This window comes from Anoplopoma fimbria, chromosome 13, assembly GCF_027596085.1.
Source record: "Anoplopoma fimbria isolate UVic2021 breed Golden Eagle Sablefish chromosome 13, Afim_UVic_2022, whole genome shotgun sequence".
Lineage (NCBI taxonomy): Eukaryota > Metazoa > Chordata > Actinopteri > Perciformes > Anoplopomatidae > Anoplopoma > Anoplopoma fimbria.
In genome coordinates this window covers 6,397,730-6,424,688 of record NC_072461.1, presented here as the reverse complement: position 1 = coordinate 6,424,688, position 26,959 = coordinate 6,397,730, and the positions used below count along the sequence as shown (strand labels likewise).

At 39.5% G+C, this 26,959-nt stretch overlaps 1 protein-coding gene across 1 annotated transcript in view; it reads right to left on the bottom strand.

Annotated features, from left to right (window-relative positions):
• The window catches only part of ccser1 (coiled-coil serine-rich protein 1), a 104,125-nt gene that overhangs the window by 50,089 nt on the left and 27,077 nt on the right, over positions 1 to 26,959 (bottom strand). Inside the window, exons 6-8 of the mRNA XM_054611407.1 lie at positions 19,189 to 19,363; positions 14,191 to 14,268; positions 2,665 to 2,742 (exon numbers count right to left, since the gene is read on the bottom strand). Of these exons, the coding sequence (XP_054467382.1) occupies positions 2,665 to 2,742; positions 14,191 to 14,268; positions 19,189 to 19,363 (331 nt within the window). The remainder of the gene's footprint in view (positions 1 to 2,664; positions 2,743 to 14,190; positions 14,269 to 19,188; positions 19,364 to 26,959) is intronic.

Genomic DNA, 26,959 nt, shown 5'->3' with positions numbered 1-26,959 from the left:
CCTTGTTAAAAATGGTGACCTGTTTTCAAAAATGTTATTCCTTAGTATGAATGAATGCCACAAATAGGCTGGGGAGTTCAGGTTCAAGTATTGAAAGGCGGTCTAATGAGCCGTTGGTTTCCACCAGATTTAATGACAATAAGAAACATATAGAATATCAGCAGCCTTATACCTTAAATTGGCTACTGCAACTTCAAACGTTTGTGTTGCTCAGTTGTTTGACACTGTCATAGAGGACTATATATGTTTATCATTTAGGCATTGATGTTGTTTGAAGATAGGTGAAATATATTCTGGTTAATACTCTCTTGACCACGTCACTATAATCTTTTGATAATCTTTAGTCTTTATTTTACCGGAAATATAACATCTGTTGCAGACTCATACAAAAAAAACATTTCTTCGAATACTTCTAATCAGCTAATTTAGAGTAGTTGAGTGTTTTAGTCCTTGAATACTATTTCCATGTGAAATGGAATTATAAATAAATGTAAAATGCATTATAGGCTGCTGCATGTATTTATTAAAAAAGAAAACTAGCTACGAGGAATTATTGACTGCAATTAAAAGGGTGTTTTAGTGTGTGAGTGTACATCATGTTACATTGCCTGTGGACATGAAATTTGGGGTAGAGAAATTATTTTTACATGAACTGTTAAAAAGTGTCAACAGTCGGAACACAGCTCCTCTGCGGAGTGGGTATTGTCTAAGTGATGGGTAACTCCAGACACAGCTGTGTTCTGGGTAAACTGTATGTGCATGTAGCCGTCTGAGTGGCCTTTTAAGTCATTAGGTAAGTCTGAGGTCAGAATACTAATGATATTGGAGTAGGTCACTTTGGAGAAACTAGCAAGAGTAAGCTAGATCTTGAAAATATCCTTCACTGAGGCCTGAGTAGCACATTGTTGTTGTTGCTACCTGTATCTAACTACCTCATGTCTTAATCACATGCAAGTGAACACCTAACATTATCATAATGAAATAAACAACACAGGTAGTTAGTTGTCACAGCTGTCAAGTTACTAATTAGTGTAAGTGAAGCTTTGTATGCCTAGCCTTGTGGTAGACTCTGGTCACATGCAATGAGTGCACTGTCAGGGTGAGCATTTGATTTACTGATGTTGGAATGTATTGTGAATTTTGACAAATATCACAAAAAGTAAGTTGTCTACATTAGCTTTACCTTTACATTAAGGGCACACAGTGCTGACACAGCCCACATAGAAAGAGGAGAGAGGAATATAGGTGCTGCCGAGTGAGAAAAATGTGATACGACTGCCAGAAAGTCACCAAACAAACAGATGCCAAATGAGACTCAAGTCAGTGGGTTGGACTGGCATCTTTCACAAATGCGCCATAACACTCTCACATTATCCTGCTAATGCCTGGCATAATGTCTGCATTGCACTGCTTTGATGGAACAGGTGACAAATTATAGATGTGCAAATGACTACTGATGAAAACCGTTGATCATCATCGAGTTTCTTAAAAGGGTGAAGAGAAACAAGGACAACACAATATATTTTGCGTTTAAATCACCATTTTCATGAGTATGATTTAGTTTTATCAAATATCCAAACATGGAAATGAATCCATGCTTCCCATCCTTGTCTACATGGGCAGATTTGTGAAAAACATTATACTTCTATCTTGGCTGGACTGAAGTCCCAATCATATTTCAGCTATTACATGAAGTTGGTGGGAACAAGCAGTTTACATTAACAAAGACTTAAAAGATAGGCATTCTGGTGCCACGCCATGTATGATCGATGCTGTGACCTCAAGCCAACTATAAAACCCTTCCTACATTAATTTCCTCTCTCTTTCTGTGATCAGTCTTTCCTGTCACTCCGCCCTCTGCTGTATGTGGTCTCACACAGCAGGACATCATAAGAAGAAGCAAAACTGACAAAGCTTTTTTGGCAAATTGAAAAGTAAAACTTTCTAGTTCTCTGAAATGTTTGAAAGGGAATGAAAAATGGTTCTTCAAAGGCAATTATTCTTTAATTTATACCCATAAAACAAATAATTCAAAAACATTCAAGCTACTTTAATTATTAATTCCAAACTGTGATAGAAATAAAAATGAGATGAGCAAACTTTCCATATATCAATGTCTGAGACTATGAGTTGCTTTTCTTATGAGTAACACGGCTTTACCGTATTACCAAAAAAACATTTCAATTAATTGGATTCATTAATATTTTTCATTACTGCGCATTCTGTGTACCTATCACTGAATGACCATCTGAACAATCTTCTGGCCGGCAGCTGCTATCTAATACTATTTTGTTGTGTCACGAAGTCAAAATGGAGCTGTCATTTGTTTTGTTTTTGTTAAAAAAAATCCTTTGAGAAATCTGGTTTAGTAAAAGCTTTTATTTTTTGTACAGAACTGTGAACTTCAAAACTGCAGAACTATGAACTTCAAAACTACTAAAGATAAATTAAAAGCGTGTATATATTTTGCAGCCTTATTAATACTCCAAAATGAAAGCACAATCATTTTATTTTGTCTGGTCAACTTGTTCTCTCATGCAAGATGCTGAATACTGCGCTGATTGCTTTTTCTATCACTAAAAGACAATTTCAATCAAAACAATACCTTCCAAAAATGCTGATAATGTTTCGTTCAATGCATTTACATTTAAACACAAACCTTACCAGTTCATTGTGGAGTCGGAGAATCAGTTCGTCTTTCTCTCTCAGCTGTTGCAGCAAGGCCTCCTCTCTGCCGGGATCCTAAAACACAAGCAACAACAAGACACCACATTACTCAGGACACTGCAGGCAGCAATGATTTATCTAAGGGACCATATTCCCGCAAAAGCAATACATAGAGCCTAAGAGGATGACAACATACAAAAGGTGTGTGTGTGTGTGTGGGGGGGGATTTTCTGACTGTGTCCATAAAAGTTTACGCGTGTTTGCAAGTGTTTTATGTGCATTTATGAGCGCGTTTGTTGCTGGTCTCGCTAGTGTGTGTGTGCATGTGTAATAAAGTTGTCATGCATGCAGCAGGCATTGTGATCTCCCCTTTCGCTCTACGTGTCTGTGATAAACTTGGCGTGTCCTGTAGCGGCACCCCAGACCACATGGCACTTTAATATGACCTTGTGTTGTCAGGGGACATTACTGTGGGGAAGATGGAGAGCTGCAACAGACACAGAAGACAGGAGAGGTAGGAGAGTAATAACACTAATAAAAATAACTTCATTCTTATGGCAACTTTCAAAACAACAGTTACAAAGTGCCTTACAGCAAACACAAAATGGTTATGAATGATTTATAAAAATGGCATTATGTCACATTAAAATGTGTTTGATGTTTATGATGCATCATGTTTACGACTGTACTCTTGATTGATATATTCGAGTCTCATTTATTCTATGCACTAATTGAGATGCCAAAGTAAAGTATTGTGACATGACCTGTGTTTTAAAATTACTGAAGAGGAAAACAGCAGAATTTAAAGTCTGCCGACCTGATTTGCAACAGCAGGGTTTTTACTAAAGCCTAGTTATTCGTCTGTGGAACAGCCAAGAAGGAGCTGCCAGAAGATCTCAGGCTACACAATGACTCATGGGGAGGTCCAAAATCAGGCTCCAGACCTATCAGTTATGATTAAAATATTCTAAAACTGACAGGTAGCCAAGATGTGGACAGAGAGTGACAAAGTGAGAAGAACAGAGGGAATAAGAAGAAAGCAATAACAGAGTGAGAGAGAAGGCGCAGATGACAGTCAGTCGGTCATTAACTCTTCAAGGACATAAAGAGCAGGAGACAAAAAGAGGGGCAAGATAACAGGAGGTAAAATGAGGCGGAAACGGGAGGAAAGGGGGACAGTGATAGAGAGAGGGAGAGGACAGAGAGGGCCTGAGGCTGAGCATGATGGTCTGAGACCGTGGGGAGCCATCGAGCTAAAGGACAGACAGAGAGTCAGAGGGAGACCACAGGGAAGCATATAGCTACAACAACGTCCTTTAAATGACCTCTCTGATGCAAACACCGCCTGCTAACCTGATCCTCAAGTCACATCAATAATCAGAAATGTACAAATGCAACTTGTGCATTAAATCGTGATTGTATGATTACCCTAAATGGATACAATGATAAATAACTGTGTAAGGAAATAAAAAAGGAGCTTGACAGAAAGAGTTTGAACAGGTGTTTCTGCAGGATTCACCAAGTTCAATTTAATTTAAATACCACAAAGATTGCATTTTAGCCAGCCGCATGTAAAAAATAAGTTGCAAGGATTAAATTAATTTCATTAAAAAGACATGGTGTTTTTATTATTACCTATAATTTATTTTCATAATAAGATAAAGGCTAAAGGCATATTTAAAGACAGAGTCAGTGATTCTTATCCAATACACTTTTTGTCAAATTCTGCAGATTAACCTCACGATCCGCTAGCTGTGTGTTCTGTGAGTGATATGAAAAATATCTGGTGTTCAAACACAGCCCCCGGCTCTGTAAATGGGAAACAAACAAAGCGGATCAGACCCAGCCACCGGTACAGATCTGTGACCAGTAGTTGTCACACACATGCTCAAAGGCCTACAGTCCGTCAAAATGATGGACGGCCTTCTGATTCTTCATTCATTGTTACAAAGCAAATCAGTCAATGATGGAATATGTTCGGTTAAAGGGACTTCTGTGTTGGTGGTGACTGGAACGCCACAAGAGACTGAACAGCCTTCCGCATGCACAAACAACTGTCACAACAAACCTCCTTTTTGGTTATAGAGGTATAACGTCACCCAACAGCCCACATTCTAATTTAAAACATTTAGAACTAACATTTATGAACTTAAGTTTAAAACTGTTTAATACCTTCTAAGCCTTAGAATTAAATGCTTTTTAAGGCTTTTTTTATGTAACGCACTTAGAATTCCTTCGCTGTTGAAAGATGGCAAACACATGAACTTGCTTTGCCTTTTCAAGACCTGAACTACTCTGTAATACCCATCTTACATTCTCACCTCTGCACACATGGCCAAAAATGGCATGAAGTTGGCTTCTGACTCAGATTTCAGAAAGTTAAAGTAACAAAAGTAGCACCAGTGTATCTGATTTTTGTCAGAGCGTGTGTGCGTGCGTGCGTGCGTGTGCGTGCGTGCGTGCGTGTGCGTGTGCGTGCGTATATGGGTGTATGAAACTGCATGTAGTGTCTCAAAACATTTTGATGGGTTTTGTTTTCTGGCTCCCTTGTTTTACAGTTCTAATTGATGTTGAGGTCTGTGTGGGGGCTTTACATAGAGTAAAGATAATGGTCAAGGAGGACAAAGCTAAAAGCTTCGCTAAGTGCTTCCATGGCGATAAAACCCTAAAAAAGAAAACCTTTCCCACTAGGAAATAGAAAAACAATTAACAAAAACAAAACCCAGCGGAATTGAATCTGAATGGACTCTGTTTACCTGGCTTTACAGGAGAGATACCGGTATTTACAGATAATATGGATATGGGTTTTTTTCCCTCCTGCCAGAGCAGAGCACCAAAATTACTAACATGGGATTTGGATGGGACTGAAAAACCACTAACATGCTGTGACAATTACTACATTAGTCAGCCTCTAAAATTAATCTCAGCCGAATAGGACTGAAGGCTGTTCTAAATGAGCTGTCTGGCTGCAACCGTATAGTGTGTATGCTCCGGTGTGTGTGTGTGTGTGTGTGTGTGTGTGTGTGTGTGTGTGTGTGTGTGTGTGTGTGTGTGTGTGTGTGTGTGTGTGTGTGTGTGTGTATATAGGTGCATGAAACTGCATGTATATTAGAAGTTGTGTCTCAAATGTTCAGAACAGGCTTTGAATAAATCCATCTAGACTTAAATTACTTGCTTGGTTTGTTTACAGGTCAGACAAGACCTCTACAGTATAAACAGAAAGAAAGAGAAGAAGAAAGGTTTAACCTGTGAGAGGAAAACAGAAGGATCATAACGAGAGAGACATAACGTACCTCAACCAGGCTGCGCAGATTTAAATGCCAATGGACTGGACAGGTTCATATTACCGCAATGGCCTTACTTTGTTGCCACTCAAATACCCATTGCTGAGGAAGCCTACCATGTCCTATCCTCCAAAACCCCTTCAAAAAAGAAAGACATTAACGAACATAAAAACAAAAATGAGAAACTTTATTCTGCTTGCTAAAAGAAGCACCTCAACGGGCATTTAGTCACCCATCAGGTGGCATTCCAACCAATTGTTCAAGGCTGAATTGAATGGGAAAGGCTGTAGAAGAAAAGCGGGGCAATGCGAATTTATTTCTAATGTGATTGGAATAGCCTCAGTGGGGATAAATCTGATCACAATCACTGGAGTGCATCCACTTTATGTGATTTTGTATAGAGGTTGATGCCACTCTATGCTTGCCATCAGCAGCAAGTTGAAGAGGGTATGGAGATGAATTACATTCCCCTTGTTAGCAGAAATTATTCAATTTGTTAGCTTTTTTTAAAAGACAGATTTGAAAAAAAGTGTTGTTTATTATTATAACACCCCTCTTCCTTCAGTTAGTTTCAAATTGCCTATTTCTTGAAATTGGGTAAAGAGGTGTAAGAAATAAGAGCATGATCAAAGGCATTCTCCTTGTTCTCTTTATATTGATTTACTAAACACCTATCCATAACTTTCCACTTCTTTATTTAAAAGTGTCACCTTAAGTTTTGAATGTAGCCTGACAACCACAATAAAACAACAACTAATGACTCCTGGCTATTCACCAGCTTTTTGTGAATTTACTGGCTTTCTCGTTGGTACAAACTGCTAAAGCACTTTCTATACTTACTGCCAAAATAGTGCACTCCAAACAGGAAGTACGAAGTGGTGTACTTAATATCTTGTATGGTGCTGGAGCACAACAATTGAGTACAGAAAGGGCCACAGTGTAGGATGGGTTAAAATAATCATGCACAAACCTGTGTACACTGACCCTGCATTAAGTAGCCTACCTCTAGTATGAAATATCTGTACATGTCTTTATCTTTCTTTATTTCTATCTGCTTGATGTATGTGCTTATCTACTGCCTGTCTGACTGCCTATAATTATGACTTTCACAGCATATTATTCATGCACGCTGACTGAAGAAGGCAAGAAAAGCAGCTAAAGTGTAAAAAAAAAGAGAGGTGATAAAAAAATGTGTCATTTGCACATACAGATACAGTATCATGCCTTCAAGAATGCACAATTAAAAACTGTGACCTTTGTCAGCTGTCTTTATCAATTTACTCAGCCGTCAGTAGACTTTAAAGACCTGGGGTCTCATTTATAACCGATGCATACGCACAAAACCTGGCCTGAAAGAGCCGCACGCCGCTTCCCACGCAAAAAGTTGTGATCTATAAAAACAAACTCTACAGGAGAATGTGTGCACCTGTACGGAATCTCTGACCCCCGTGTATGAACTACTGGAGAAAGGGGAAACTGGCGACACATATGGCGAAGTGGTAAATTGAAGCCAGACTATAAAGATGAAATGTGAGAGGCATTGTTATAGGTATAATGACGGCTCTCACACATTTAATTCTACTCCATATCTCACGTTATTTCGCGCTCATAGATCCAGTGTTATTTGTGCTTGTACTATTGAACTATAACTGTTCCATACGCACCTCTGGATTGTAAAACATATAAACAAACTCAAACCTCGAATCAAATTTCGCTTAATATTTCATCAGCGTTGTCTACACCCCGGAGCGCGGAGCCGACGGCCAGACTACCGACCTCCTGTGGTCAGCTGAGGATCAGCTGATGGAATTATCACCATCTGTAAGGTATTGTCAAATAGTGTTAAAGAACTGCAAAAAAGAGCTACAATCTTTTTTCAATAACAGTACAAACTGTTAGGACTGCGTAAATGGAAGAATTAGGAGGGAGAGAGCGTTCAGAGATCAACTCATCAACAAGTACTTTGATTTCTGTCTAATCAAAAAAATATTTTTCTTAGTCTTCCTCTAGGTAGTTGGCCGAACTCCCCGTAAAGAGCCATTGATCAGCAGGCTCTTTTTCTATGCATTAACATTCAAAAGGTGCTTTGCATTGACCATTTATGGTTGAGTGTGGGCGTGTAGAGGGTGCGATGTGAGGCTGGACCTGCACATTTTCAAGTTGATTTGGGATTTATAAGAGGAAACTGCACACTGGCAGGCTGAGCAAGGTTTCGTTAATCAGTATATTTTTGGGCTTACGTGCGTTTCCTCCTTTCTACGTACGTAAACATTAGGTGTGGATCCTATGCAATGTTTTATAATGAGACCCCAGGTCCAGACCATTAGCAGACTATGATTGCTTAATGGACTTGTATAGTGCTTTTCTAGTCTTCCGACCAATCATAGTGCTTTTTTACACACATCATTCACCCATTCACACCCATTCATACACTGATGCAAGAGGCTACCATGCAAGGTGCCACCTGCATCTCCAAACTATCTAGCCATTCACACCCATTCATAAAACGCAGGCACAGCCTACTGGAGCAATTTGGGGTTTAAGTGTCTTGCCCAAGGACACATTACTGGCGGAGTTGGGGATCGAACCGCCAAAGATTGAAGGAGGACCCGCTCCATCACTGAGCAACAGTCGCCCTGGACACATACGGTTCATGGTACATACGTTACACGGTACATACGGTACATACGGTACATACGGTACATGGTACATACGTTACATGGTACATAAGGTACATGGTACATAAGGTTCATGGTACATACGGTACATGGTGCATATGGTTCATGGTACATACGGTACATGGTACATACGGTACATACGGTACATGGTACATACAGCACATGGTGCATATGGTTCATGGTACATACGGTACATGGTGGTGCATACGGTACATACGGTACATACAGTACATACGGTACATACGGTACATGGTACATACGGTACATGGTACATACGGTACATGGTACATACGGTACATACGGTACATGGCAAGCTGTGATGCTTTAACGCTCCTTTGTAAACTGAGAGGCATGTTGTGTCTGGTGAAAAGCAGCAGTTATGTGGTGCATCTATATCTGTCCCAAACACCTCAAAAGGCGATACAGCTGACACCTCGCACAGACCCAGTTAGGCAAGCTGTCAAACCAGTTATGTAATATTAAAGCTGTTTGAGTGAGGAGAGAGATGTCACCTGCTAAAATATAGCGATAGTCAATGAGCTGGAATTATCACTGATATATATTAAATAAAGCATAAATGTTATTTTAAAAAATAGCCTAATTAAATGCAGTGACATACTGTAATTCTACTGCATTACTTGTTGGCGAGACAGGAACCCACAAACGCATCAATGATTATAAAATATGAAATATTAGAGGACCAGAAGCACAAAGACAAGCTTTAGCTATGGCTTAGATCTAACAAAGAGTCACACTTCAAATACAATTCTTTATTGTTTTAACTAGGATTAATTGTTGTTTTGTTCTGATCGAATTAAGGCTCTTTTGAAACTGAAAAGCACAGCCTTTTAAGCTGCTCCGCTCCACTTAAACCATTTAAAGTGTCAGAAGGACGTTTTGCTGTGAATATTCAAAGCTGAGTATTGTGGCAGCAGAATTCATATATATGAACTATTCTAAGCTGTTTCTGCAGTCTCTTAAATCTCTTTCAGTAGTCATTGCTTCTCCATACGTCTGTGTTCCTCTTATCAGCAGGTGTCATGGATTGTTACTTTAGAACCACAGCTGTTTAGAGTAGAGATAGCCTGGGGTGAGATAGTTACCTTGACATTTTGTAGTCTTCCTTTTCAAACAACTGTGGAAAATTAGCATTGATCTGTGAAACGATGCTGATCTAATGCAGTTGATCAGTCTAACTTGTCTTTGAGTGAACAGCCCCAGACTGAAAAAAAAATATTGGTGTCGTGACAGACCGTCCTTAGTAATTATGACAGGAGCAAAGGCATATATCAGGTGATATAGTATAAAGAGCGACAAAATACATGTAGGGAGGAGGTCGGGGGGAATGCATGGAACAAACACAGGACTTTCGCCCAGGAGACTGCTGTTCGTATCCTGTGAGAAAATTGAAGGTGACTTATTTCAACTTACGTACGTAAGCTTACTAGATAATGTACTTAACTAACTTAACTTAACACATACGTTTCGAATTTAACTTACGTCACGAAACATAAGTTACGTTACCAAACGTACCTATTTTAACCACAATCATGATCTTTTCCCAAACCTAACCAAGTACTTTTTAAGCTTTTTAAGTTTCTATTTACAAAACTAAACACGTATTTTAAATCTGTGACCTACCTATTTTGTCGCTTGTGTTGCATAATGAATAATTTGAAATTTCACTATTAATATGGAGGAACATCAATTTAACAGAAAATATGAAATTCAGGACGGTAAATCCTAGAACCTCTTTGTATTTTTTTTCCTGAGCTTGTTTTGTTTATAGTGTGTGTGCTGACGAAGCTTGCATCTTCACGGGTTTTCCTGCAGACTTAGTATATTTTTAACCCTCTCATACTGTGGCCTCGGTGTGGGGAATGGTGTTTAATTATAAATTAAAGTCATTATAATAATACATTATTAATTTCTAATTATGCAGCCTGCGACACAATGATAAATGTTTGACTAAAAAAAGAAGTTCCTCATGTCTGCTGACACAAAGGTGAATGTACACAAATGTCAATTAATTACGGGGTTACAAAAGTTGCTGTTCTAGACTTTTTTTTTAAACACACTGGTGCTCTGAATACACCTCTGGCAACAGCACTGGTGTGAGGTTTTTATTTCAGTCTTCTCAAATACAGTATAACACTTTAACTGGGACAAAATCTGGTAAAAACCATGTCATATGCATGGAGTCTAAATGAAACTGGGGCGCACTGTGACACTGCAGCCTCTCAGGTGGCTACCGTAGATTATTTTTACACCCGCAGAGTCGCTTTCTGGAGTGCCAGGACAAATTCTCCTCATCTCGCCCCTCCCTCAAACCCTCTTTTTCTTCTTCCCCTCCCTTCCCTCTTTCTCTGATACCCTCCTCAGACTCTTCCCTCGTTTTTGCCTCTCTCACCTCCATCTCTTGCACTCCCGTATTTATTTTCTCCTTACCGAGTTATCTAACTTAATGTCTTCGAACTGAATGCATTTCCTTTGTATGCACCTCACCGATAGCTTTTCCCCAAAAGCCTTTCTCCCTCATCCCCTCGCTCCTCAATCTATTTTATAGACAAGTAGAACAATGTCCTATTTTCAGCATTGCAGCCATTTCCTCATATTCTCCTCATGCAATATGCCCTCTTCATGTTTATGTTGTTTCTTTTCTATGCCTCCAGCTCTGTTACAATGTTGGCCTTTACCCCCCACCTTCTTACTCATTCTCTTCTATATATATGTATATGTATACACACAAACACACACACAAACACACTCAGACTCTCTCTACCTGTTCCGGTATCCTGCCTAACTTCAATTCCTCCAGCTCTTGCTTCTTATATCAATCTCCATGCCACTGCCACTTCCTCAGTCTCTCTCCTTTTCAAAAACGACTCCCAGTTAGGTGAGAAGAGGTTCAGGATATTTAAGATTAATGCGCCGTGGTTAATCAGAAGTAAAAAACGTGTTTTTTTAAAACTTCGATGCCAGATGTTGCTTTTTTCCCCCCAATAAAACATGTTAATCATCTGGTGCATAACTTACTTAATAATTAACAATGAAGTGAATAATCTTTAAAAAATCGAAATCTTCAAATTTACTTCCACCCAAACCAAGTTTCAATATCTCGTAAAAATTTGAAACATTCAGTTACGGCCAAAAATTACAGATGAAGCAAATTAAGCAAACGTTGCTCTTAGAATATCTTTATTATGGACACTATACTGTTTGTGTTCCTAAAGTGAATGAATCTTTATGATCCTTTCAAACCATTGTTTATGACTGCAATACATTTAACACAAAGACAGTCAACCTTCAAACCCTGCTGTAGACTTTTGATGGATCTGTACACAGCTTCTCTGTAAGCCTTATGCACAGACAGAGCTATCTAAACCTTTAGATCCATCTTTATGGACTGGATTATTGCATTTTTTTCTTTTGCATTGATTACTGGTTAAAGTCAAGTCATATATTTGTGGTTTGGAATGTTTAATCAGACATTTGCCCCATTTTTTTCCCTAACCTCTTCCGATTAAACTTTTCTAGTTGTCCACCTTCCCCGTCCGTCTTGTCCATCCATCCATAAATGTCCTTCATGAAAGAGTTTGAGCCGGAGCTGCTGTCTTCATGCTGTGTCCCCCCCCTACATCTTTTTGATTTTACCTTATCATCCCGCTGCCCCTGATACTCCATGTAGGTCAATAAAGAGGGCATGCACTTACACAAACACCCACCCTCACACACACGCAAACACAAATAGATGCAAACAGACTAGAAACAAAAAACACTGTATGTGGCCCTATGTAAAAACACACACTGGTACACAGATACAAGTACACAGATATAAGTACACACACACACACACACACACACACACACACACACACACACACACACACACACACACACACACACACACACACACACACACACACACACACACACTACATTTTAAAGGGCTTTTACAGACCTCTCCGTGTATGTGAAGGACTGGAGGGATTTAAGAAAGCAACACAGAGTTGAAAAGTCTCGTCTCGACTGCTCGTCTCTCCTTCAACGGTTTAACGAGAACTCTGCTGCCACCCAACTAAATCCCAGAGAAAAGCTTGACAAAAGTCCTCCCTTGGTAAACCTAAACCTTGCGCATACACGCACGTACACGTACACACACACGTACACACACGTACACACACACACACACACACACACACACACACACACACACACACACACACACACACACACACACACACACACACACACACACACACACACACACAGACACAGACACACACAGACACTTGAGCGCTCCAGCTCCTGGTCCCTGCATTAATAAATCTTATCTAGATCGCACAGCTCTGATGGACTAGGTTGACAGAGGGTGTCTGGGGCCTGTCAAGGCAAGCAAAGCACTTTGCCCCTCTCTCGTTCAATTTATCCCCACCTCTCTTGTTGCTACTCTCTTCTGTATATTTCCCTCTCCTTCTTCCTTCCCACCTTGCTCCTTTCTTTTGTCCTATTTGATCTCTTCATGATTTATTAAAAGCTGGTTTGGGAAAAAAGATGTTAATGGTTCTGATGAGGGTAAAACTTAAGTAGACACATGAATCAAAGGAGGGTTCAGTTTTATCTTCTTTTTTTTAACCACAGATATATCGCTGTATTCATTTTGTTAAACTCCATATGTTAAATTGTTGTGTGAGTAAATGTTCCCCAGTCTATGGTTTGACTTCTAGCTACCTATCAACACAACAACAGAGCTCCACAAAAACACTGTGTGAATACATTGATGGTATAAACTTTATTTTGCTGTAAAATGTTAAGCTAGGCCAATTTAATTAGACACTTTAATCAGCACTTGTGCACAATCAGAACCTGCAACTTGTATGCTCACACTGTACAGAGCAATCGACTTGCCACAATGTGGCTGCTCACACTGAACCCAAGCACAGGACCCACGGAGACTTTTGTCCATTGACAATTGCATTTAGGTTTTTACTAACAAGACAACTGTCAAACAATGTTGACCAAAAGATAGAAAGCCTGCGTTCTTTGTGAAATTATTTTAGGTAGAAAAAGATTAAGCCAATATGGTGTCTCTTCTGCAGCAAATTCAGTTTTTATTAGTTAGTTAGAAGTAATTTATTGAACAGTCTCAAGACTGCACTTTTAGCCAACATGTACAATACCATCCAAAAGCTGACCTGAAGATTCTGACCTGCCAGAAATCCATCGAATCATGAAAGAGCAAGATCATTGATCATTTATGCAATAAATCAGACAACAACCACTCTGGAGGAAGTTGTCGGGGAGGGCAAAAATTGTGCTTAATCCATACAATGTCTGCCAGCTTTAATAGTTGATTTAAACATTCTCTTCCTTTGGAGACACAAAGGTTAAGTGTGGGTGTTGCTTACACTCAAACGTGTTAGGAGATGTCAAAAATATGTGATAGTTGGCTAAAGCCACTCACTGAACACTAAGCAAACATCTCTCCTTTTCTTTCAAACACAAACACAAAAATTCAGTATAATTCATACGCATAACTCAACATAAAATTATATGCTTACCTTAAATGGAAGGGATTTTTCACTGCAGGGGCTGATGGGTAGAGACTGAAGGCTGCTTGCAGGACTTGTCTCTGTGCTCTGCAAAAGACAAAAATATATCAAAATCATCAAGATGAGGTGTGTGATTAGCATTGTAAGTTCTGCTTGTGATGTGCAAAGAATGATTTGTACACGTTCAGTCTTAGTTAATACTCGTCTGTTTGTAACAAAATCCAGGCATCTGCAAGTTTTTTCGCTTTTGATTCTTTCTATTTGATTTTGTCATCAAACAATATTGGCAAAAACATTACTCATAGAAGTCTGCCTACTAATTCAAAAAGAATATAAAGAGGAGAATATAATAGACTAATTCTATCCAGAAAGGTGCTCATTTGCGCAGCAGCATCCTTACATCAAGTCTGTTGACTGAAGCACCTTTGGTTCATAATAATGTAGGACAATTGCCTGTGTGAATACAACTTCATGTAACTTTTAACCTGCTTTTCTTACATCTGTGTTTTATAACGCCAGCTGTGATCAGACACATTTTGGCTCTGGTCCTTGACACAGGTGTCTAATGGGCAGAGAGCAAGGGCAGCTAGAGGGGCTCCAAAACACACACACACACACACACACACACACACACACACACACACACACACACACACACACACACACACACACACACACACACACACACACACACACACACACACACACACACACACACACACACACACCGTTCAGTGCATACATTAACGCAAACGGACGCACACACACACACACACACACAGACTCATTTCTTAAAGAGAGCAGGCGCTGGTCTAAATGTCACCTGTGGGGGCTTATGGAAGGACAGATGGTAAACCTAGAGAGTATAAAGTCATATCTTCAGGCAGGACTGCTGATAATGATGTAATGCTGCATGCAGTGTGATATGATAAGACAAAGATGTTACAATGAACAGGAAAGGGAAAGTGAAGTATGACTACATGTTTGACACAATTTGTTTTCTGATAAGTTATATTTCTTTCTTTCTTTCTTTCTTTCTTCTGCTCACCTGCAGATTTATATGCAAGCCAACCCCTCTCTTGTTTGAGAGAGATGACAATACCTACGATCAAGACACAGTAAAAAGGTGCTTTTTAGGCAGAAATCTTGATTTTGTTTGTGCATATGTTTGGCCTAGTTCCAGGTTTGAAGGTAGCTCTGAGAAACATCAGAGCCCAAATCTTTGCACAGCATAAACTTGATGGTTTATTGGTTTGGCTGACCTTTTAAAGAAGCATACCTCCCTATCAGAATTATAGGTGCGCTATGGCGTCAGGCCCTCAATGTGTCACCGGTGATCAATGCCTTTCCCCATGTGGAGAGACAGGCGCACACTCACTGACACCCAAACACTTTCTCTCTGTTCCCTCTCACACATACACATTCTCTTTAAGGTCACCCCTGTCCCACAGGCCTTAACACACAACTGTCCCCACAATTAGATGTGGTTCAGTAAAAAGCCTTTCAGATTTAAAAATGGGGAAAACTGCCTGGGAGCTTCAGATTTAATGACTTGCACTACCCTGAAGCTAAATGTCTAAAGATGATGAATGGCCCAAGAAAGGAAAACAGGTTTTGTAGTTTCATACACGCCTTTAATCATATTCCCACATCAGTTAAATCAAGAAATGAAAACCTTCAAATAACTCAAGGTGCATTCATGCCCACTCTCTCTCATTGACATTTAGCTTTTTATCGGAAGGCCGCACTATTAACAACATACTGTCATACAATTTAGTGAGTTCTTTGGAGAACACAGGGTGAGCGCTTTAAATCTGAAATGCCAACTCTGCTCTGGTATTGCAAAGTTTTTTTCCTTGTTTTTATAACTTGGGCCTCAGGAGTTCTTGTATGATCCGCATCTCTTAAAAATCTGGAGTAACGATGGCTGCAGAGATAAATGCCACTGCCTTAAATTACAATATAATGAACAACAGCACTTTGGACTACGCTTTATCATACTGACAGCAATCCTTGCAACAACACCACGCAAACACGCTGCTGAAAAGATTTGTTGAAGCCAGCAAGAATAGGCTGCTGCCACAAGGCAAGTAGCGGCCTCAGGGGTAAGAGTCACTGGGACGGACAGAGGGGCTGCAGAGACACAAGCCAACAGGGCCTGGCGGTGCATGTATGGATATTGCAAAACCATGCCCGCAAAGACTGTGAGTATATGCAGTAAGAAATAGAGGCGACACAGATTTGCTAAAACTCCATGGCTGACATTGACAAATGGGGATCATTGTGTTAGGCAACATTAATGCACACATGGACAGTGGCATTTTAGAATTGTTCCTCTGTGCAGCCAATAGGATAAACTGCTGAGAGAGAAATAAATCAAGGATGGATGGAGTCTCAGCAGCTGCCTTAAATATGCTAATATGACTAATATGATGCACAACAAATACAGGAAATGATATGCTGTGATGTATTATCTGGCCTGTCGCTCATGCATGTCTTGTGTAATGATTTGTATTCGTTAATGCTTTGTGTAGGACACAGTTATTGTGTAGGACACAGTTATGCCCTAGAGGCAGAAAGAGATCCAACAGAGGCAGAAAGAGATCCAACAGAGTTCCCCAGGCCAACTTTAACTGGGGACATTGAAGTTGGTTTGCATCTTAAACTCCCTGTTTCATAACCTTTTGACAGCAACTGAGAAACTGGCACGTTAGGTTTCTTTTTATAAATCGTATTCACTGTGTCCAGGGCTTCTCGCAGACAACTGTTGAGCTGCATTAGACATCATTTTCCATAAGGCTTGCTAACATAACTGAACTTAGCATAGGCATTTAAGCATTTCAAATATTATTTTGTTTGCCATCTCAGGTGGCAACAAAAATTTACAACAAAATTAAGCAAAAAGTATAATGCTCAGTGTAGCTTATGGCATAATAAATTATGTATATCATGTTAATATCCCCTTTAATACACGCAATTTGTGATTTTTTATTGTATTGTTGTTCAATGATGATGATACAGTAGTGGTATAGAGCAGAACAGAGAGAGAACATTCAGGAGATAATGAGATAAATATTGGAAGTTTGGACTTGAGCGGCAGTTTCATAACTATTAGTTTACTCTGCATGAGTCATTATTGTAATGTTTGCCTCTTTGTGAGCATCTCTTTGCCTTTTCAGTTGTTTTGAGAATGACTGGAATGGAACTGCACTATGTTATGTATAACATACTGTATAAAGCTGAGCAGTGTTTTGGATGAGAGAGAGAAAATAAGTTAAGGTAAAAAAATTAAAAATAATAAATAACAAAAGATGGGGGCTCAATACCAGAAGGTCAAACAATGCAGTCATGCAGTCACCCTCCCCTTCCTGCAGAATGGATTACATCCGTTGATGGCGGATAACAAAATTTGCAAGTTAATGACACAACAGAGCAAGCGAAGAGGGCTAAGTATTCCTTCTTTCATATTCATGTTCTGCTGCTGTGTACTCTATCTCTCTCTCTCTCGTTCATGTCTCATGTCTCTCTCACAGTTGTCCTGGGAGGTAAAAAGGAGAAAATCATACATATGCCTCTGTGGACTGTAATTCCCAGAGAGGTCCTTACAGCTGGCTTTGATCTTAGTTCAGATGTACTAATAGTGGGGTATTAGGGAAGGTCTGGTCACCCACGTCTTTTTGTGTATTTGTATTTGTGAGAGTGTGTCTGTATAATATTGCTGTATTTGGCAAGGGTCAGTCACCCATGTAGATTACAAGGAAACAGCAGCCAGACATTGCTAATGGATGTTCTTTCGGCTCAACTTCGAAGCATATGGGATTACTTACACCCCTCTTTGGTGTGTAAATGTTTCATACACTTTGGAAACATAGTAGTATATTAGTAAAAATATGACCACTTTTATTCCAAAACAAAACATGCACAACACCATATATAAAGCACAACCAAACATACATTGCCAAATAACTAGTGCAACTGAAGCTGTGCTTGCACAACGTTGAAAAACTTGTACAACTATTTAGGTGATTTTCCGAAAAAGTGTTATTATCATTCTGTCCTAATGTGAACTCTAAATAAAACTGGATTCTAAAATCAGCGGTTGGTTGTATGTTTTATCATTATGACTGAGACACTGCCCCGAGGCAAGATCTGTGTGGATTGCAATCACCCCAAATAAAACATGTGAATCACATTTAGAGAAATATTATGTCTTTCAAAAATCTCAATAAATGATTAAATTTAATGTTCCAAAAGTTTGAAAGCTAGGATAGTGTTACGTTCTATTTACATTCTGGTGTAGGGTAGTGCCACAGTAAAAAAGATTACATGACTGCACAAGGCTATCAATATGGGTCCCTGGCTTTTACAGTTAAACCTTGTGAAGCTATTGCAACGTGTCAGTGCCTTACTAAGTGACCATTACAGCTAATCACGTCTGTAATTGTGCGGATGTAATTTTACTGGTTTCTCTGCTATCACACTGAGATGGCCTCATAGCCTGAGGTAAAACTTTAGTTTTAAGCAGGCTGAAGCATTTAAAGAGCACAGTGATAATCTGAAACAGTAGGATTGATGTGTCAAGCTTGAGTGTGTGTACGTGTGCATATAAAGAATATGATGGGAAACGCTCAGATATGCCTCTCAGTTTTATCCACCAAATGTAGAATCGGATTAAATTAGCAAAACAAAGTGATTACAGAGACCTTTTAAAGGAAGAAAAGCATCCGCTTTGAGACGATTTTGTGGAGCTGAAATAGAGCCTATTAAAACAGGGAGTGAAGAATCTGTGGAGCCAACTGCTGCATATTATTTGCTAACCCCTTACCCTTATTGATTTAAAACATTTTAATGCATTTATAACTTGATCAAAGAAGGGTCTTTCAGTGTGGTACAAGAAAAATAACAATGAATTTTGGCTTTGTGACAGACAGGGTCTTAATCTGAGTATAAACCCATGTTAAGAAGAGTCTGTAGGCTTGTGTCTGTGTGTGCAGGTGCATTTCCCACCTCCTGCAGTGTCCGTCTCAGTCTTAAAAGCAGGGTTTTGACAGCAGTGCAGTCCTGCTGCATCAGTCGGAGTGGAAGGGTCTCCAGCCCCGGAGGTAAGGACTCATCTTCCCTCCCCAAACCCAGCCCCGAGCTCCAGTCAGCAGGCAGCAGGCTGGTGGGACGGCAGGGCTCCCTGGAGGAAAGGTGAAGGGAGAGAAATAAAGAGCTGAAATGTTACTATGAGTCAGTGTGAAAAACTTGATCATTGAGCTTTCTTTACTGCTCCCCACTGCTCTCAACTTGCAACCAGTTAAATCTCCTACTTCGGTTGTTACTGACGGTGTAGATCTCAACTGCTTCTGTATATCCCAATAGTTCCAAAGAAGCCTATGTGATATAATATGTGTTCAACAAAAATGCACAAACTTCAGAGCAATTTAAAAATATGTCATCTGGCATCATACTGAAGACCAAAAAAAAACAAAGTGGCTTTAAAATCATAATCAGTAAAAAGACAATAGAAATGAGCAAGAGAAATATATTTCTACAGAGGCAGGATAATAAAAGGTGTAACAAAGGTCAAATGGAGACCAAGACCTGCAACACTGCAGCAGATGCTCCAGAGGATTCCCTCAGGTCTCCATTTTAATGAGCACTGATTTCTATAATAAGTCTGTTTTACTGTAAGATGATTTCAAACGGAACATCAGGTGATAACTACTCACAAATTCCCACACAAACAAAATAAAAGCACATGCAACTGCCTGTGTGTGAAGACACACGTGCCCACTAATGCATTCAGAGATCAAAGAAGCCAAAGCACAAAAGTCCATCTTATAATCCTGCGTCTCACTGTCTTTAACAACTCAGAAGGGTACTTCATTGTCAAGAGCTCTGATTCATTAAGGACCCTCACAGCTGTGTGGTCTTGTGTGTGTCCTCATATTTTTCGAGGATTCTTAATGTGGTGCTTTGTATTATTTTGTTATTAAATTATTCTTCTGCAGAAATAACACTGTGTATGTTTTTGTGAATCTAGCTGATTGTGTGACTGTGTGTGTGTGTGTGTGTGTGTGTGTGTGTGTGTGTGTGTGTGTGTGTGTGTGTGTGTGTGTGTGTGTGTGTGTGTGTGTGTGTGTGTGTGCGTGTGTTTGTGTGTGTGTGGATATCTCTCAGTTGGCGAGATGCATATCAAACACCTTTCTAATTAACAAAGATTTTGACGTTTATCGCAGCAGACCTCGTGGCCGTTTGTCAGATAGAAGAGGTGAAATCTCTCCAAAAAAGTACAGGTTCATAAGTTACTATTTAACGCCTGATTATTAACAAGCCTCCAAACCAATGTAAGTCTCAGTGTATTCCTCTCCACCCACTCTTTTGTGGTGGTGTGGGATTGAACTCAGACACACATGAACACAAACAACAGGGGGAGATCAAACAAGGTCCTGTTTTAATTAACTGTCCCATTTGAGAGCACAGTCCATTAAGCAGTAAACAGGCCTCTGGGGCAGTATGTCTTTGGTCTCTGGTGCACAGCCTCTGTTCTTCTCACCTGCAACACCTATTTAGTACAGCAGAGGACAGATATTGGGAGGAACTTCCAACAGGAGTCAGAGTTGCTCAATGTCACAGCTTTCCTCATCTTTCTTTGGCCTCCAGCGGACACTAAAACTCAATTGAGTCACCACAACTAAAAAACACTGACCTTATCCATAAAACAAGCTCTCCTTCTGTTTTGTTGTTTCAAATGTTCCAAAATAATTATGTGACTATTGTTTTAATTCTGTCTGTTACATCTTTGCCTGGCCACTCATACATACAAAATGACAAATACATTAGGAAAATGAATGCAGCTGCTTACTTTATGATAGTTTTATGAGTCATGAATGGAATAGCAAGTCTGTGTGGCTGCTGTTGGTGTATAATGTTGATATTTACAACAGTATTTGATGATTATGGGGTAGTAAAAAATGTATTCTGAAAAGCCATTTTAATTTTCTACATTACCATTTGAGCATTAACATTTACCCTTTGTTCATAGGTCATGGATACGTTTAGTAATCTTTAAACGCAGCAATAGTAAAATAAAAACAAGTCTAAGATGTGGAATTATGCTTAACCTTTCAGAGTCTAGTCTGGCTATGTTGATGGGTACTAAAGTAAAGAAACAAGTTACTTAACATGAACAGATGTTTGGTTTGCTATGGATTAAACTGTAGTGGGAACAGTGGGAAGAGTACAATAAAATAAAAAAGTATTAATGAGCAAATAACCTATGGTATTTGACTTTAAAAGGATAGTTTGGGTGTTTTGTGAGCTACTAGATTGTTAGTGTTTTACCTATGTAAATGAGAAAACAGACAGGAGAACTGCTGTGGACGGAGCAGCAGCAACATTTTTTTTAGACACCTAAAAGAAAGGCCTACCTAAAAGGAATCGATATCTGTGTAGATGTACGCTATATCTAGAAAATTGTCACTACTTTATCTTTACGTTTAGACTGCCCTTTCCCATGGGGAACTGAACTGAAAGTCAAACTTATCTCTTCAAAGCCACTGGACTCCGTTGACGAAAACAGTAGTCATTTTTTACTTTCAGTTCAGTTCCAGGTTGGATAATATTGAAAATATAGCGCACGTCTTAACTGATTTCATCTCTTTAGATGTGTCTTTTTTTTAAGATGTTTTGCTGCTGCCCACTTCCACTGCAGTATATTGCTTTGCTCATGAGCTGGTAATCCTGTCTGCTTCTCCAAACGCCAAACAGCCTTCTCCAATAGGTAATTCACTACAGACTAAGGATAAAAACCCTAACACAAACCCATTTCAGAAAACCCAAACTATCCCTTTACCTATACTTCAACATTAAGTTCTCTAAATGCTGAAAAGTGAACCTTTAAAAAGCTGCCTGCATCCTATTTCCATTGACAACAACTAAAAAGCAATTGCAGTCAGGCTTTCCATCAATAACAATGCGGAGATTACCCTTATTTGGCCCAGAGAAATTTCGAAATTTCAAAACTGGGGATGTAACAAAAGCCTGTTGAATGTTACGCTTCAATGTCAATGTGCTTTGAAAGAGTAAAATTATTAACAAGGAATAGACTGTAGTACAAACAGGACATAAACAGGCTTATCTTGTGGAATTAACCAGACTACATAGAATGCTGTAAAAACAAAAAAATGAATCAACAGATTAATCAAATGTGTGAATAAACTCAAATCCTACATTGCTCTGCCAACTTGCGATATTTTAACAGAAGTGCACAAGGAACGGGGACTGTGTTCCTCACCTTCTTTGTGGCATTTTCAAAAAGTGAGCTGAGAAACACCAATTTGCTTTCAAAAAACTACAAACACAACCAGCGAGTTCAGTTTACAGTCTGCATATCAAAGAAAGGAGGACAGGGGAGGGGCGGCAGCAAAGACAGGCAGGCATAGACACAGAGACGAGGAGCTTTTCATCATCAAGAGACCATGTTCACTGACTGATAGCCATTTAGAGGGGAGGTGAGAGGAAATTAGGTGCCTTTAGTTCCATTCTTCCAGAACAAATTCAACAAGTCAACAGTGGCTGGGAGCATTAAGTCAGACAGCAAATTTTCTCCAGGAAAAATGTTCTCTGAGCAAAAACAAGATCTTATCACTAAAATATCGATCAACATAATCCACTCCAAAGGCTTGTCACTGAAAAGGTCGGACTGAATTGCTCCCTCATTTGCTCTCATACTGTTTTTCTTCAGTTTCCCCATCCTAGCCCTTCCCCCTCTCTGTCTACCTCTACTTCTGACTGTCTTTCTACTCATCAATCATCAACTCTTGACCGCTTTTTGTCCAAGCTATCCTTTCTCTGACTTTACAGTGTTCACCTCTCCTTCCCTTATCCACCCCCGCCCTGCCCGAGCTCTCGTCTTCTGTCTCTACACTTCTCCCCTATCCCCTCCGTCTCCCCCCACCCTATCACTCTGACAACCACCCCACTAAACTGATGCAGTATCAAAGCCTAACGTGTCCCCCCAGGGATTATGCTTAGCACCTCAGACAAATGTCGATGAAGCCAGCTGTCTTTTGAGGACAGGTGAGCTCTGTCTGTCAGGAAGCCACTGGTGCTTCTTTCCCCCCCCACACCCTCCCCCTCCCTGTATTCAAACTGTATTTATTGTAGCTTTTGTTCATGCCTGGCATCTCAGGTTAGAGTGAACTTTCACCATTTATTTCTCTGTTGCTCAACCCTGCTATCTAGGCTGGATGGATTGAGTGTAAATAAATAACATACGATCAATCAGGCACTCTTCTCTCTGACAGCTTGTGTCAGGAGGCGCACTGCAGTGCCACAACAAAGTCTTTTTTCTTCTCCCAAAGTTGTTTTTTTTTGTTTTGTTTTTCTCCATCTGTGTGTTTCTCTGAGCCCTGACACTCTTGCCCTTTTTCTAACTTTCACCAGGGTTTCAGGTTTGGATTGTTCTTTTACCTCTGTGGTGCAAATCAAATCCACAGAGTGACAGGAAAATGAGTGGGAAAAGGTTTCAAATAGCACTCACCTCCCCCGAAACAATAATCATAGGAGTGCCCTTATGCTTATATTTCTGGTTTGACTGTAACTGTGTTTTACTATATGTTCTTTTTTAAATGGGAATACCACAAAATCGTATCTTTACAATAATTTACGGGTCCTTTGTCATGCTGTCTCTAGGGGCAGAAATGTAGTGATGATGATTGTATTTTTCTTCAAATTAAAAAAAAAAAAAAAAGTTAAGCTTATCTCCTATATATAACATCTTCATCCATCTTGCAATCAATTTCTTAATGTATCTCCTGGCAATATTTAGTATGAAAGCAAAAGTAGTTCATGTAGTACAAGGCAAAGTAAGGATGTGAAGATTAGGAAGATAGCTGGACAAGCAAAATCCTTTGAGTTTGACAAGCAGCATTGTCAGATGAGATTGACAGTTTCTAGCCCAATCACAACTTTAAACCAGCCCAATTCAATTAAAAACAGCCTAATTCATTACTTTGCCAGAAAACCGGGTAAAACAGTAAAACTGTTACATGCGCAATAGAAAATACATCATAAGTATTCAAGGCTGCATATCTCAACCCAAAACAATTGCAGTCAGACAACCAAACACTCAATCTGCCTTGTCAATAATGATGATTTCATGAAGAAGGTACTAGACCACAAAATGTTGTACAAGTGCAAAATCCTGTGGAGAACACTGGTCTTGTTATATTTATATTCACCTTTAAATAAATATCTCTCAACATATGAAAAATCAAATATCAATATTTTCAAGGTATTGACAACACTATTGTATATGACTGAAAAAACAAAGAAATCATATACAATGGGAATAACCAAGTGGCGTAATGCGTAATATTAAGGAACACAAAAGAGTTTATGCAAAAGTATTCAAGTGTCAGTATTTCACTAACTGTTATGGTGATAATTTGAATGTAAGAAAATCTGATGTGAAATTGGTTATTTTCTCATTTGCAATTTCTTTTTTTTTTTCTTTTGTTACATCTGAATGTTACAATAATGACATTCAGGTATCACTTAATAGCCAATATCCAGGATTTCGCATAAACATCAGGACTGACGTTCTGTTTATTGACCTGTCTGTGTGTGAGATTCTTCTCATACCAAAATGTCTTCGAAATACTTCATGTTGATTATAGTCTTGCAGACAACCTGTTTCCGGCCATCATGTACATTGTGATACAAGCGTCCAAGAGATAGAGTCGCCATGATTACCCAACAGCACAGCATCTGGACTGCTCACATGTGCGACCTGGTGGTTGTAGTGCGCACTGCAGCTACTTCTGAATGAATTATTTCACCGCCCTTCACTGCCAACGCGGCATTACCATCATGATAGTTGAAACAAGTAACATCTGTTATGTCAGGGATAGTATACTGTAATACAGAAGTGTTTGAAATGGTCCTTATTTTTTATCATAAAAATGGTTTACCAAATTGGGCAAAATGACTCTCCAGAAAGAGCATTTAGTCTGTCTTGACACTTGCACAACTGTCTTTGATAAATACATTAAAATCGACATATCTTTCGTACTGAAGTCGCACCAAACTATGACTCCTAAACCAGTGTTTGAACCGCACCGTAAACCGCAGCATTCACACACACAAACACACACACCAGAGAGTGCACAGCACAGTCGAAGACAAGTCTGTTCAGTGATGATAGATGTTATACAGGCAGGGAGGCCGTTCCTCTACTCAGGGTCATCTGTCTTTTCACTGTCATGAGCCGATAGCCCGACACGCTCTCTCTATTTCTCTTTTTTTACAGCATGCACGCACGCACGCACGCACACACACACACACACACACCTGAACAGGTTATATGTATGTGAGTGCAGGGAACAGGACTTTGTGATAGGAGTCAATTAGAAGATTACACAAATGGACAAAGTCCTAATTTGAATTGATATAGGTGTAGTATTACACCAGCTGATGGATGAAACTGGTACTGCATGGCCTGTCAGTGTGAAGCTACAGTAATTACAACTGAATACATGGATTAGAGCGCAATTAAATGTTTTCAGAGAGATGTTTCTCTTTTAAGTATTTAAGTCTGAGTAATTAAACAAAGGAAAGAAAAAGTAAATAAGGAAGGATTGTGAAAAATGCCCTCTTCCATACCATTGTCCTCTTATTTTTCTTTGCTCCATCAGTCCTCACAATGCATTTCATCTTTTTGTCTCCTTTGACATTTTCTTTTTCTCTTGTCAATCTCCTCTCTTTTCCAGTTTTCTCCCTCTCTTTTTAATATGTAATTCTTCCTCTAGTGTCCTTTTCTCCCTTAAACTCTCCTCTCCATCCCTCTGACTCACCCCTCTCCTCTCACAAGCCATTTCTCAATGGCAGCGTTAGAAGTGATCCATTACACCAACCTGAAAAAGCCAATTATCTGCCTTTTTATGACTTTCATTATTTTATCACTCACACAGTGTTTTATTACTGGGCCGTTGGCTTCCAGCACTGACATATACCTGCGTATCCAACCACAAGCAATAAAAAAACGCACACACACAGAGGGGCAACAAAGGAGATACACACATTCCTATATGCACACTTAGATGTCTATATTTACATAATGTTCAGTTAGCATATGAGGAGACAAATAATGACTGCTAGACAAATAAATTATGTTTGACTGAAGTGCATTATCTTTAGCAGCAGTGAAGAGGGGTGGGCTGCACCCTTGTCAATCATCAATATGAATACTGCATTGTCTAAGGAATAATAACAATAAATGTGAATTTAACACTGAGACATGGCTAGGGAGACAGTCAGTCTCCTATGCCAACTTTTACCTCATTACATTTTTACTGACAAAAAGAAACACATTTATGGGGACGATCCGGTATGTGTGCGATTAATGCAGACATCTGTCTGTCCCGTGTGCACTTGTGTGCACGCACAAATGAAGTGTAACCATATACCGCAGCTATCTGAGAATGATCGCCCTCATTTGTCACTCCTTCCCATCTGACAGACACAGTGTGCTCATCTGCATTCAGCACCTGAGGCTACGGATGCTTAATGCTGCCATTAAACTCATCTCCGTACATAAAGTGCATCTGTGACTAAAGAGTGAGCACAAGCCGAGCTCTAGGCAGTGAATCTAATGGTGAATTCAAGTCTTCAGACACAGAAAGGGGGAGAATATAAAACAAAGTTAATATGGCAGGGGTAGCTTTCTGATTAACCTAATTGTCCTTTCTGCTTTACGTTGCACTCTGATTCTGCACTTATTTTGCAAAAA